The 13,682-nt window shown below is 40.3% G+C and overlaps 1 protein-coding gene across 1 annotated transcript in view; it reads right to left on the bottom strand.

Moving 5' to 3' along the window:
• Window positions 1-13,682, bottom strand: part of LOC125461586 (cadherin-like protein 26) — an 83,482-nt gene that overhangs the window by 44,293 nt on the left and 25,507 nt on the right. Inside the window, exons 7-8 of the mRNA XM_059652633.1 lie at window positions 12,451-12,636; window positions 4,367-4,635 (exon numbers count right to left, since the gene is read on the bottom strand). Coding sequence (XP_059508616.1) covers window positions 4,367-4,635; window positions 12,451-12,636 — 455 coding nt within the window. The remainder of the gene's footprint in view (window positions 1-4,366; window positions 4,636-12,450; window positions 12,637-13,682) is intronic.

Raw genomic sequence — 13,682 nt, forward strand, 5'->3', positions numbered from 1 at the left:
GAAATACACGTGCTTCCCCCTACAGAGACCTTTTGGTATTCACACAGCCGGCTCCAAATTCAAAGCCTAGTTCCACAGCAGTTCAGATGCTGTAGGGTAGGAACTGTCTTCACACTGGTGATGTATCAATTTGGCACAGAAAAGCTATCTCACAGACAGGTACCTGAAAGTTTCAGAAGTGAGGACAGCCATCCTTTTGCCAACTGATCATCACCAGACCAACCAGCCTGGACACAGATACCAACCCAGTTCAGTGCTGTGATACAGATGAAGCAGCATGCCTAATAGTGCAGTGAGAAAGTTAATGAATGTCTGGGCTCTGGAAGGATAAGTAACACCATCTTCCCTCAGCTATCTCACAATCACAGGGGCCAATATCCACTCTCACTCAGCTGCTGCACACTCACCTTACTGGACCTCACAGCCTACAATTCACTGTTGCATGCGTCAATGGGTCTCAACTACCTCAAGCTCCTAAACTATCTACTCATTCCTTCTAACTTAGTCACTGGGGACTCCTCACTACCTGTTCTGCTCATGCATCAGCATTAACTGGCCTTCTATTATAACCAATCCCTCTCTTTGCCTCAGTGCAGGAAAGATTTGTCTCTGATTGGGCCTAGAGATCCAAAACTGGTAATGGTGAACCCAGTAAGATTCATTGCATTGCTTTTTCCATTAATGACTTCATGAAACTGCACAGAAAAGCACAGAAACAGCAGGTTGATTTGTCAGACACTCTCAGTAATTTGGATTGGGGGGATGGAGGAGTCCACCAGCATTATCAATACAGTGTTTGCTCCAGCATGCATGCATCTGACTTTCTCCTTGGACATGTTGTGGAGGTCTAAAACCAGCACACTTTGGATCTGCCAGTTTTCGGCCTGCACTCCATTTTCTAGCTACACACATAGCAGCAATGGCAAGGTGAGACGGGATGAGAAACTTCAACCTCCTTCCGAGCATCCTTCCTCTGTGGGAATTAGATTGATGTCAGCAGGTACCAATAGGAGAAGGAGCACCATGTAGGACACCTGAAGCTTCTTTTCACAACATTCAGATTAACCCAGACTCTCCATCTCACCTCTGCCTTTGATTCTGAAGCATGCTTGAAGTCCACAACAAGGAGGGTGTGCCTGCACCTGGGCGGGACCAGGCCCTCCAGATCCAAAAGACCACAAAACCAACTACCAAAGTCTTCCAGACAAATGCGGCTAACAACACAGTAATGTCCCTCCACCCCAGAAGCAGAAGTTGGTACTGTATTTAGAAACAGTTGGAGACAGAGAAAATAGTAAACTTACTGAGGGCACATGGATGTCATGGGTGACACAACATTGTAGATAGTTTTTCACTTTTGTCGATGTATGTTCACTTGCATTGTTAAAATGTGTACTGTCATATAATTTTCACTGTTGGGCCTGATTAAATCACACCTACATGAGGGATAAGCTGCCTGTTCGGACATCCCAAGGAAAAAGAAGTTGCAATTGCCAAGTGTTTGTTATTGATTACAAGCTACTGACTCCTTGACTGCAGAAAGCCTGAATCATTAGGGATTTTGAACTGTGACATTCATGATCCTATCCATGGCTAGCTTCATGTTTGATCCATAAACAAATAATCTGTTGAACGGTCAGGAATATTAGAAAGATAACTCAATTCCATTGAAGGAACTCCTTAGCTCTCACATTCATCACAATGAAGCCTCATACTAAGTCTTCATATGATGTGTCACCAAGGAGGTCAATGTTATACCTCTACAAGGTGTTCAGAGTCTGTGACATTGTTCAATCAATTGCACTATCAAAGTTTTAATGTTACATTGGGAGGCCACTCATTGGCCACTGAGCCCATCAAGTTTGTTCTGCCAATCAAAGAGGCCACAGTTTATCTGCTAATCCTCAACTCCAGTTTCCTGCTGTTTCCTCAAAATCTTTGATTCGCTTATTGATTAAAAGTCTGTCCAAGACTTGAATAGGCATAACAGTCCAGCATCGCCAACCCTCTGCAGTAAAGAATTCAACAAATTCCCAACCCTCTGAAAGAAGAAATTAATTTTCATCTCTGCCTTAAACGGGCAACACCTCATTCTGAGATTATACCCTCTGGCCCGAGACTCTCCCACAGGGGAACACAGACTTTCCACATCTACCTTACAAAGTCTACTAAGAATCCTGTATGTTTCAACAAGATTAAGTAGAGGCCAACCTACTCAACGTGTCCTCATGAGAGAGTTTCTCCAGACCCAGTCACAGCCTAGTGAGCCTTCTCAAGACTGACTAGAATTCTCTCAGTGAACCATTATTAAACTACACTGTGATGTTCCTTTAAGCTTGAGGCCATGTCTCTGTATATCACTCTTGGACAATGAATTGTAGCCCCTGGTTCATGTTAATTTGAAAATGGCATTCACCAGTCAAATTTGTTGGGGCTGGTCAGTAGATTTCCTGTTTAACTTCATCTTCCAAGGGAGAGGAGTAGAAGAGACTCAGAATTGACTCAAGTGGGTCAGTAATAAAGAGAGAGGGTGTGAAATGGGCTCAGGCATGGAGGAGCAGAAAAGGGATTCGGTGGGGACAGAGGGTGAGGTTTACGGAATGAAAGAATGAAGTGGGAATGGCTTGGCCTTTTGGGTATGGTAAAGGTTGGTGGGAAAACTCAAATTATGAAAATGAGGGGCCTTAAAGTATCAGTATTGTTCAAGTCTGTGTCCACTTTGGTGCTGGATGGTGGATTCATAGCAGAGCTTTTACTTCATCTCCAAAGTTTCAATTATCCCTGTGGAAAGTGATATGGGACGATGCCTTTTCATTGTATAAAGGTGAGGGCCAGCTGAGCTTACGAGATCAGTCATGTCTGTGAGAGACACAGACACTTGTATGAATATTCTAATTTTAAACATTAACGAAAAAAAGCAAGATTACTCCTTCGACAATGAAGTTAATGTCCCTAGCTCTCCCATAACCCACAATGTATGCCAACAATGAGGGATGCCAATATTTTTAAATCTCTGATGAAGCTAATCTGAATGAATAATCAAGAAACACGCAGGAATAAAGCGAAAGTAATGTAATGAGAAATATTTGCGAGTGAAATTTAACTCTGAAAAACCCCATGCTACTGTTGTGTTTTTAGGCCCTGTATTAATCGCATTGAAATTAGACAGGAAAGTTTTGGCCACAATGCAGAGCATTTCTGTTTGACAAGGACATTACAGCATCCCTGTGCCTAAGGCAATGTCAACCAATTTCAAGCATCACCAGTGAAAAGCTACTTTTGCCACTGACCCACAGAGTATTTAAAATATTATTTAAGCAGGAAACAGCTAAAACGAGATAAAGCAGAAATGATGCACATTTCTGGTTATGTCATTGAAAAAAGCAGACAACTGAGTAAATCTCCCCGAGTTGTAATATTGCTTAGCCAAACTACACGTGTTTCTATAGCCTTGGCCTCTGCTTAACCATGTGGAACATTGCCCAGGATGCTTAAAGTACAGAATATATCAAATCCAGCCAATTACTGTGTAGTTAGATCATGTATATCCTGTTTTATGTGTTATTTAGATTCAGAAAATTTGGTAATGTAATTTTAAAAAGGACACATTCCTGGAAGGAATTATCAACAATAGCATTAGCAAACATTTCAGATCAACAGCACATATCTAAAACATCATAATCTGTCTTCTCTCTTTAATTCTGGTTAGCAGCCTATATATTTCCAGAATTTTCTGCACTTACTTCACACAACTATATTTCAATAAAGCTGTAGTTGTTTGAAGGAAAATGTAATAAATACGTTATATGGTAAACCTTAGTAAAGCAGGACTTAGTACTTAGGGAATTTATTCACTGTTTATACAGAGATAGAATTTGGACCTGGCATATAATACAAAAGGGCCAGTGGTGAATCAGTCACATGTGAATCAGGTTACATGTAACCTGATGTTCCTTTCCATTATATTAACAGCAATTTTCAACTATTTCCAAGAGTGCATGTGAACGGAATTGGTGGCTTTGGTATAACATTATTTCAATATTTCCCAACTTCAAAGTTTTCTATTAGTTTGTTGTTTATCACATCTTGATCAAGAGGTCAGACCAATTTATCCACGCTGTTTCTGCCGTAGTTAAATCACATGGAAAAGTTATTGGACTGGGACTATACCAAGAGTGGACAGGGACTATACCATCATCTAGTCCCTACAGTTGGAAAAAAACTCTAATGCCACGCAGTAACAAATAGCCTTAGATTGTATCCAATGCAAAGATAATAGAATAAAGTTTTGACAAAAATAAATAATTAGGATAGAAATCTGAAAAGCTGTGATACATGTTCTCTCATGCTCAAGATTTTCTTTTACCTGATGGAATGCTTAAAGAATTTATCAGTATCAGTCGCATTAAATCTTCCCAGTATCTTTCCAGGCTTCTGACCTTCAATCTCCTGAACAAATAATACTGGAGGGGTGAACACTGGAGGGTCATTCTTATCCTTCACAGTTATAACTGCAGAGATTTCTGGGAATTCATTGGAAGTTCTCCCACTCAGTGCTGGACATGTAGCGAAAGGTTCTTCATTTTCAACTATTATCTTCAGATAACTCTGAGGATTAGCTTCATAATCCAAAGACTACAAAAGTAAAAATAATGTAATCAATTTGAATGCTACTTTACATAGGTTAGAAATGCTTAAATTATTCTACCTGATAGGTTGTGTTAATTATTGGCTATTTTTAGTGCATTGACTGAAAATTCAGCATTTTTATGAGCTGTCACATTTAGGAGTGGTACCAGTGTTTTGATTAATCTGCTGATCAACTTGTCATTTTCACATCGTTGGATGTATTGTAATATGAAGTAATATATAATTGTAATATAAGTGTAATGTATATAATTGTAATATATTATGATATGCTCACTGATACCACCATGTTGCGTTGGAAGTCATCACCATTCTCATCCCATTGTATAGGCTAGTTGGACTCATGGTCACCCTGAGGTGGACTGCTGCCTTCATCCTTTCTCTTCAATTGGGGTCTACAGGACCTACTTTGTCTGGTGTGGTTATGGAAAACTAGTATGAGGAGACCCTGAAATGCCTGTCACCTTCAAGATCCAACTTTGATTTCCTGATCCAAGTCTTTATGATATTATCTTAATGGGTGTATTTTATCACATACCTCCGCATTAGTCATTTCAGAATGAAACACCTTATAAAGTATTTCCCTGTAAATTTTCTCCGTTATTAATGGCTGTACATTCATTTATTTAATTATATTTGCCTCTACTTTATCTGTTCATGAGTCTCCGCCTTCAGAAAGTCAGGTGCTCTGGAGGGTTCACTATCCATCTAGAATGCATTCTCTTCATCCTTGGAAGATTGGTAAATCTTTTTCTTGAGGACTGTTTGCCTTGATCCATTCTTGATTGGTCACGGTCTATAAGTTCCTTGAACATCTAGGACTTTTCATCTCTTGGATGTCCTTCACAAGGAAGTCATTCCTGCTTAATCTGGCAACTTTTTGAATTCACTTACGGAATGTGGGTGACTGGCTGGGCCAGCATTTATTGCCCATCCTAGGTGCACTTGCTAAGGTGGTGGTGAGTTGCCTTTTTAAACCATGCCAATTTTTTGGTGCAGGTTCTCCCACAGTGCTGTTGGGGGGTGAATTCCAGGATTTTGACCCACCAATGCTGAAGTAACAGCAATATATTTCTAAGTCAAGATAGTGAGAGGTTTGAAGATGGCGTAGTTTCCAGTGTATCCTCTTCTTCTAGGTGGCAGTGGTTATGAATCTGGAAGGTGTTCTCTAAGGAGACTTGGTGAATTTCAGCCGTGTATCTTGTAGATAGTAAACACTGTTGCTACTGAGTGTTGGTAGCCTAAGGTCTTAATGTTTGTGGCGCTGGTGCCAGTTATGCAAGCTGGTTTATCCTGGATGGTGTCAAGCATCTTGAGTGCTATTGGAACTGCGCTCACCAATGGGGAATGTTCCATCACAATCCTGACTCATGCTTTAAATGGCAGACAGGCTCTAGGGGAGCCAGGAGGTGATTTGCTTGCTGCAGGATTCCAGGCCTTTGACTTACTCATGTAGGCACTGTATTCATGTAGCAAATCCAGCTGAATTTCTGGTCAACAGTAATCATCAGGATGTTGATAGTGGAAGAATTCAGCGATGGTACTGTTAATAAATGTCAAGGAGCAATCATTAGATTCCATTTTGTTGGAGATTGTCAGTTCCTGGCACCTGTGTGTTACAAATGTAACTTTCATGCGTCAGGATGGTTAGGAGCAAGTTCAGCAAAGCTTTCTGCAGCCACTCCTTGTCCCTGATTCACAGCAGATCGAAGTGAATGGAGTTCTCCTATCAACTCTGCAGATCGTTAGATTCATGGATGTGATAGGCAGATTTTAAATAGCAAGGGAGTGAAGGTTTCCCAGGAAAAGTGGATTTGAGGATTATCAGATTGGCCCTGACCTCATTGGGTGATAGAGTAGATACAATGGGCTAAGCATGCTGGCTCAGTGGTTAGCACTACTACCTCTCAGCACCAGGGACCCAGGGTTGACTCCAACCTCAGGCAACTGTCTATGTGGAGTTTGCACATTCTGTCTCTGTCCGCATGAGTTTCTAACAGGTGTTTTGACTCCCTCCCATAGTCCAAAGTTGTGCAGGTTACATGAATTGACCATGCTAAATTGCCCCACAGTTTTCAGAGATGTGCAGGAGAGCTGGGTTAGCCATGGGAGGTGCAGGGTTACAGGGAAACGTTAGCAGAGTGAGTCTGGGTGGCATGCTCTTCGGAGGGTCAGTGTAAATTTGATGGGCCAAATGGCCTGCTACCACACTAGGGATTCTGGGATTCTATAAATGGACATCTTCTGTACCTTACAGTCTTAGACACTAAAACACCTCTCCACTCCCTTGGTCACATTCCCTAAGGTGGCCAACACCACCCTGTCCAACTCACCTGAGTTACCTTGGCTGCTTTCATGGGCCTGCAGACCCAATAGCACCTACGTGGTATTCTGGGATTGTTGGGGCTATTGAAGCTGCTGGCCAATCATGTGAGGAGATCTAACTGAATGTTTGATTCTTCCGAGATCCAGAGCTGTTCTTCCTGCCTAAGTCTCACTGATATTATCACATTGGGTGGAGTTTAATTACACTTCAGTGGAAGCTTTTCAGCAGCACCGAAAACAGTGAAAAAGAGGAGGGCATAGAGATAATCACCAGCACCTAGAAGACCAGGGGAGAGGATGGACACCGGATACAAAGAGCACACAGATAAGAAGAAAATATCAAAGAAATATCGGTGAAAAGTTAATGTTCAGCAGCTACTATTAGGGACTGTGTTATGATTTTGAAATAATTAAGTTTGTGCAAGGAAATGAATTATTCATATGCACAAAAGAGGGAGATAATAAGTAAGAAGGAGGAGTTTCTACTTTATATGAATCTTAAGTTTTTCAGTAATAGTGCAAAATAGTGGGATGAAAGTAAGTTAAAGTAATTTAAAAGTATGAGTTAAAGGACTGCAGATCAGTTCAATCAAGCAGAATGCCCATTCTGTGGGATGTGGGGAATTGTGGATGCTTCTTGGGAATTAGACTGGCCCACATGCAGGACAAGTCATATGTAAAAGCCTGAAGAATGGCTAGAGCCACTGAGGTGCATCTATGAGTCAGTGGCTACATGGATAGCACAGTCAGAGTGGTAGTCATATGCGGGTTAGAGGGAAGCTGACAGATTGTAGATGGTAGACCATCAGGATGTCCAATAAGCAGGTACTGCAGGATTCAATAGGGATCCCTACAGTGTGGAAAGAGGCCATTCAGCTCATTGAATCTGTACTAAACCTCTGAAGCGTATCCCACCATGCCCACCATGCCCACCCTATCACCATAACGCCACAATTATCATGGCTGATCCTATCCTACGCATTCCTGGGCACTATGGCACACTTTGGCATGGTCAGGCAATCTAACCCACATATCTTTTGACTGTGGGAGGAAATTGGAGCAGCTGGCAGAAACCAATGCAGGCACCTGGAGAATGAACAAACTCTACACAGCCACCCAAGGCTGGAATCAAGCCTGTGTCCCTATCACTATGAGACAGCAGTGCTAACTACTGTGCCACAGTTCGTTCACAAACTAATTTTCCATTCCAAATATCAATGAGGGTGATGGACCTTTGCAGAACTGTAGCAACAGCCAAGCCTGTGACACAATGGATGGCCCAGCTGTAGAGAAAGAAAGGAAGAAAGCCGAAAAGCAGTACGCGTAGGTGATTCTGTTTGACTATAGTGGTGTAGAAAATTTGAAACTGAATGATTTGGGATAGAATTAATCGTTGTGGAAAAACATGGGTCAGCTCAGAAGTGGCAGCATGGATTTGTTAAGTATTTAATTTACCTGCTGGAATGTTTTGAAGCAGCACTGCTGAGGTTTAATAAAGGCAAATTTGTTGATGTGATATATATTGACTTGCAGGAATTTTCAATACAGTGATGTCAAAAAGACTTGAAGAATCTAATAGCCCATTTAATAACAGAGATAGGTATGGATTTTTTTAGATGGCAGGAAAGTTTGTACTGCAGTACCCAGCAGTTAGTACTGGCATCCTTGCTTTTCCTGAAACTCATAAATGATCCACATCTACGTGTGGAGAGCAATTTTAAAATTTGCAGGTGACAAAAAAAATTGAAGAACTGAAAACTATGAGAGTGATAGAGCATAACTTGAAAAATTCATTGACGTTTGATGGCACATGCAGTTCATTGTGAAGAAATATTGTGCAAAGAACATGGAGAGACAGTATAAACTAAAGGTTGCTTTTCTAAAGAGTGTGCAGGAGCTGACGTGTAAATGTATCTATGTATATAATTCATTTACGGTGGCAGTGCAGGTTGAAAACTGTTGATGAAATCATACAATTTTCTGAGCTTTATTAATAAGAACATAGATTGTAAGAACAAGGAGCTTACAGTGACCATATGTAGCACACTGGTTAGACCTCAGATAGAATATTGTGGACTGATCTGGGTATAACACTTTATGAAGGACGTGAATGTATCAGAGAGAGTGCACAAGAAGCAAACAAGAATGGTTCCAGGGTTGGAGATCAGAGATAATGGGAACTGCAGATGCTGGAGAATCCAAGATAACAAGGGTCTAGGCCCGAAACGTCAGCTTTTGTGCTCCTGAGATGCTGCTTGGCTTGTTGTGTTCATCCAGCTCCACATTTTGTTATCTTGGTTCCAGGGTTGGCTCTCTTTCTTTTTTTGTAAGGAAGATCGATCAGAGAAATTGGCATTGTCTTAGAAAGGTGAAGGCTGAGGGGAGATTTGATCCAAGTTTTCAAAATCATGAGAGATCACAATAGACTAGATAGGTAAAAACTGTCCCTGCTCATAAATAGATCGTAGAGCAGTGGACAGAGTTCAAAAGTGCTTTGCTAAAAAATAACAAATGCAAGATTAAAAAGCATCTTTAAAGTGAGCGATCCATGTTTCAACTGGACTATCGGAAAATGTGCTTGAGGCAGGTTCAATTCAGACTAACTAGGAAGAGCCACTGAATGGATTTAATGAACATCTTCAGCAGAAATCATGGGTAGGATTATGGGAAAAGGCAGGAGTTTGACACTAAGTCAAAATTCTCAGAGTGTCAGTGTGGAAACAATGGGCCAAATGGCCTTCCTCTGCACTATAACAGTTCTGTGGCTCTGAGTATTTTTCAAAACCAAAAGCCTTATACCAACAAGATGTGCACCAATTTTGGATGTACTGTCCTTTACTTTGATGTACACAAATGAAATAAAAGATAAATGATTGCCAGTGATCGCGAAGATTTCTGATAGGAAGGGGAGACGGAATTTAAATAATTTCACATTCAGTCAGTTGTCACGAAAGTATATTCAATAAGATATATTGCATCTTTTTTTTAAAATCCAGAATATACAGTGATTATAAAACTATTTCATTTACATTTTATAGTTGTACTACAGTGACACTATTAGAAGATTATTTGGGCAGCCATTTTGAATGCACTCAAATAATTATCAACAACCAAGCATGTAATCCAAATCTAACAAAGATTTAAACATTGCCTTGATCCTTTACAATTTACCTACTAGTGCAATAGGTCCATAGCAAACACCATCTCCCTAGCCCTACAATCAGCCCTAGAATCTGATCAACAAGGATGCATATGTCAGGCTCCTACTTATTAACTACATTTCAACCTCCAACGCCATAATTCCAAACAAACTAATCTCTAAACTCTGGGATCAAGGCCTTGGCTCCACCCTCTGTCACTGGATCATCAACTTCCTGACCCACAGGCTGCATCAGTAAGAATAGGTGACAACATCTCCTCCACTATAATCTCAACACCGGTGCCTCACAAGCCTGTGTACTCAACTCCCTTACTATACTCCTTATACATTTACAACAACATGGCCAAATTCTGCCCTACCTCAGTTTACAGGTTTGCTGACGATGCCGCACTTGTACATCAGAGCTCAAGAAACAGAATACAAGAAAGAGATTGAGTACTTAGTGGCATGGTACAAAGACAACAATCTCTCCATCAACTTCAGTAAAACAAAGGAGCTGATTATTGGCTTCAGAAAGAGAAGTGGAGGGCATGGCCCTGTATGCATTAATGGTGTCGAGGTGGAAATTGTCAAGAAGGTCAGGTTCCTGTGAGTGATGATCACCAACAATCTGTCCTCACCATAGAAAGTATCCTATCTGGATGTTTCATAGTGTGGTATAGCAACTGCTCTTCCCAAGACTGCAAAAAATTACAGTAGGTCATGAACACAGCACAGTCCATCACACAAACCAGCCTTCCATCTATTGACTCCATCTATACTTCCCTCTGCCTTGGGAAAGCAACCAAGGTAATCAATAACCCCTCCCACCCTGATTTTACCCTCTTGCACCTCCATCAGGCAGAAGATATAAACGTTTGAGTACGTGTATGGATAAAGTTGAAGAACAGCTTCATTCTTGCTGTTATCAGACTTTTGAACAGATCCCTCATATGTTAATTCTCTATCTCCCTCTCTTTCTCTCTCTCTCTCTTTCTCTGTATCTTCTCTGTGGCTGTAACAGTGTATTCTGCACTCTATTCTGCTAACCTGATGCACTTTGTATGATACAATCTGTCTGCATACCTCACAAAACAACATGTTTCACTGAACCTCAATACCTGTGACAAAAATCAATCAATCAAACATTACCTTATCTTGATATATTAGATTTTATTGCCCAAGTAACCGATTATGTGGCTAAAGCTTCTTTCTTTTTGTTAAGTAGAAAGTTAAAGCTTCTCAAATCTGAAAATTATTGTAAATTCAAGTCTTAAGTTTACATTCAGTGATGCATAAAGAATTTCAATTCTGAACTTACTAGAATTAGTTTTTGGCCAATTAGGAACAATGGGTACCAGAGTTGGTTGCCCGTTGAATAGTTAAGTAACATAAGAAACAATTGAGGAACTGTCGCTTTTAACAGCGTTTCTGGATTAGTAAAGAAAAACGTCAGAAAACATTTGGAATGTTGTGTGCAATTCTGGTCACCCTCCTATGGGAAGGATGTAATGAAACTTGAAAGGGTTCAGAAAAGATTTAAAAGAATGTTGCCAGGGAGGAGGGTTTAAGCTATAGGGAGAGGCCGCATAAGCTGGGGTTATTTTCAATGGAGCATTGAAGGCTAAGGGGTGACCTAATAGAGGTGTATAAAATCTTGAGGGGCATGGATAGGGTAAATAGACAAGGTTTTTTCCCTGGGATGGGGGAGTCAAAAATTAGATGGCATAGGTTTAAGGTGAGAGGGGAAAGGTTTAAAAGGGACCTGAGGGGCAACTATTTCATGCAGAGGGTGGTACATGTATGGAACCAGCTGCCTGAGGAAGTGGTGGAGGCTAGTACAATTACATTTAAAAATGGATGGGCAAATGAATAGGAAGAGTTTAGTGGGATACAGGCCAAATGCTAGCAAATGGTACTACATTTATCTAGGATATCTAATTGGCATGGACAAATTGGACCAAAGGGTCAGTTTCCACTCTGTACATCTCTATGACTCCCAGCACTGATGAGTATAGCATTTGAACGAGCTATGATGTTTCCAGAGATGGATTCAATGTAGAGATTCACAAATTTGACTGCAAAGTTCAGATCTGGATTTCCTTACCACTAAATCCTAATAGATGCAAACTGAGATTTAACTCACTCATGAAATTAGCAAATCGAAAATATTAAACTAAGAACAGTAAAACATACAAGAGAAAAATTGAAAATGCAAATAAAATATTTATGTCTTCAAAGAAACAATTGAATGGTGGCTTGGTTCCCTCCATTTTCTTTTCAAAAACCCAAATAATCTAGTCAGGATCGAATCAATAATCTCAATTAAAATGCCATACCTTTATTAGAAACAACATTCCATCATTTGTTTCTGGATCTGTTTCAATCTTATAATTTTCATCTTCATTCCCTTGTATTATCTTGTATTTCGCTCTCCAGGCTGGTGTATGAGGAGTGTCTTTATCCGTAACACTTACTCGTAATATTACTACATTATTGTCAGTTTCATTGATATTAGCTGAAACCTATGAAAAACAAATAATAACATTACTGTATTCATTTAAAAAGAGGAAATCTGCAATATTTTTCTCAGTTGTACTGTACATGTCATATTGATCTGAGATAATAACAGCTTTCTTTTCATATAAATTTGTAACACATAAAAGTAAGCCTATCAATTTTCAAGGGGACTGCAAAAACAGGAAGATGTAAAGGTTTACATTCAGAAATTTTTGGAGGTGGCTGGACAAATTGGTGAGGCTTTTAAATAAGCATGGTGAATACTTGATTCATAAGTGGAGGCATAGATTACTAGCAAAATAGTTACGCTAAACAGGAACTTTACTAAGATAGTGCCCAAGATGAGGGATTTCGGTTACGTGGCAAAACTAGTAAAGCTGAAATTATTTTACTTAGAGTGCGGAAAGTTAAGTGGATATTAATTAGAGGTTTTCAAAATCATGGAGTGCTTTGATGTTGTAAATAAAGAGAAACTGGCTCCAGTGGCAAGGGGTTTAAATTGTTTCAGAGATAGTAGGAACTGCAGATGCTGGAGAATCTGAAATAACAAGGTGTAGAGCTGGATGAACACAGCAGGCCAAGCAGCATCTGAGGAGCAGGAAGCCTGACATTTCGGGCCTCGACCCTTCTTCAGAAATGTCAGCCTTCCTGCTCCTCTGATGCTGCCTGGCCTGCTATGTTCATCCAGCTCTACACATTGTTATTCCAGTGGCAAGGGGACTGTTTTCTTGGCATCAAGATTTAAATAATTGGTAAAAGAGACAGGAATGTAATGAGGAGAAATTATTCATGCAGTGATTTATGATGCATAATTTGTTGCCTCGAACAATATTGATAGCGAACTTATAATTTCAAAGCAGGTACTGAATAAACACTTCAAAGGGAAATAAATGAATGGTCATGAACACAAATCACATTTGACAGGATGCTGTAAGATTATTGTATGTCAAAGTTTCCAGACTGTTGGTGAGGTATAGGTCCAGTACTCTGAGTATATCGTCCTTGCTGATGGTGTTCCTGCTGTATCCAGTAATGTGGCAAGTGTTCTTTG

The sequence above is a fragment of the Stegostoma tigrinum genome, chromosome 19, assembly GCF_030684315.1.
Source record: "Stegostoma tigrinum isolate sSteTig4 chromosome 19, sSteTig4.hap1, whole genome shotgun sequence".
In the NCBI taxonomy this organism is placed as follows: domain Eukaryota; kingdom Metazoa; phylum Chordata; class Chondrichthyes; order Orectolobiformes; family Stegostomatidae; genus Stegostoma; species Stegostoma tigrinum.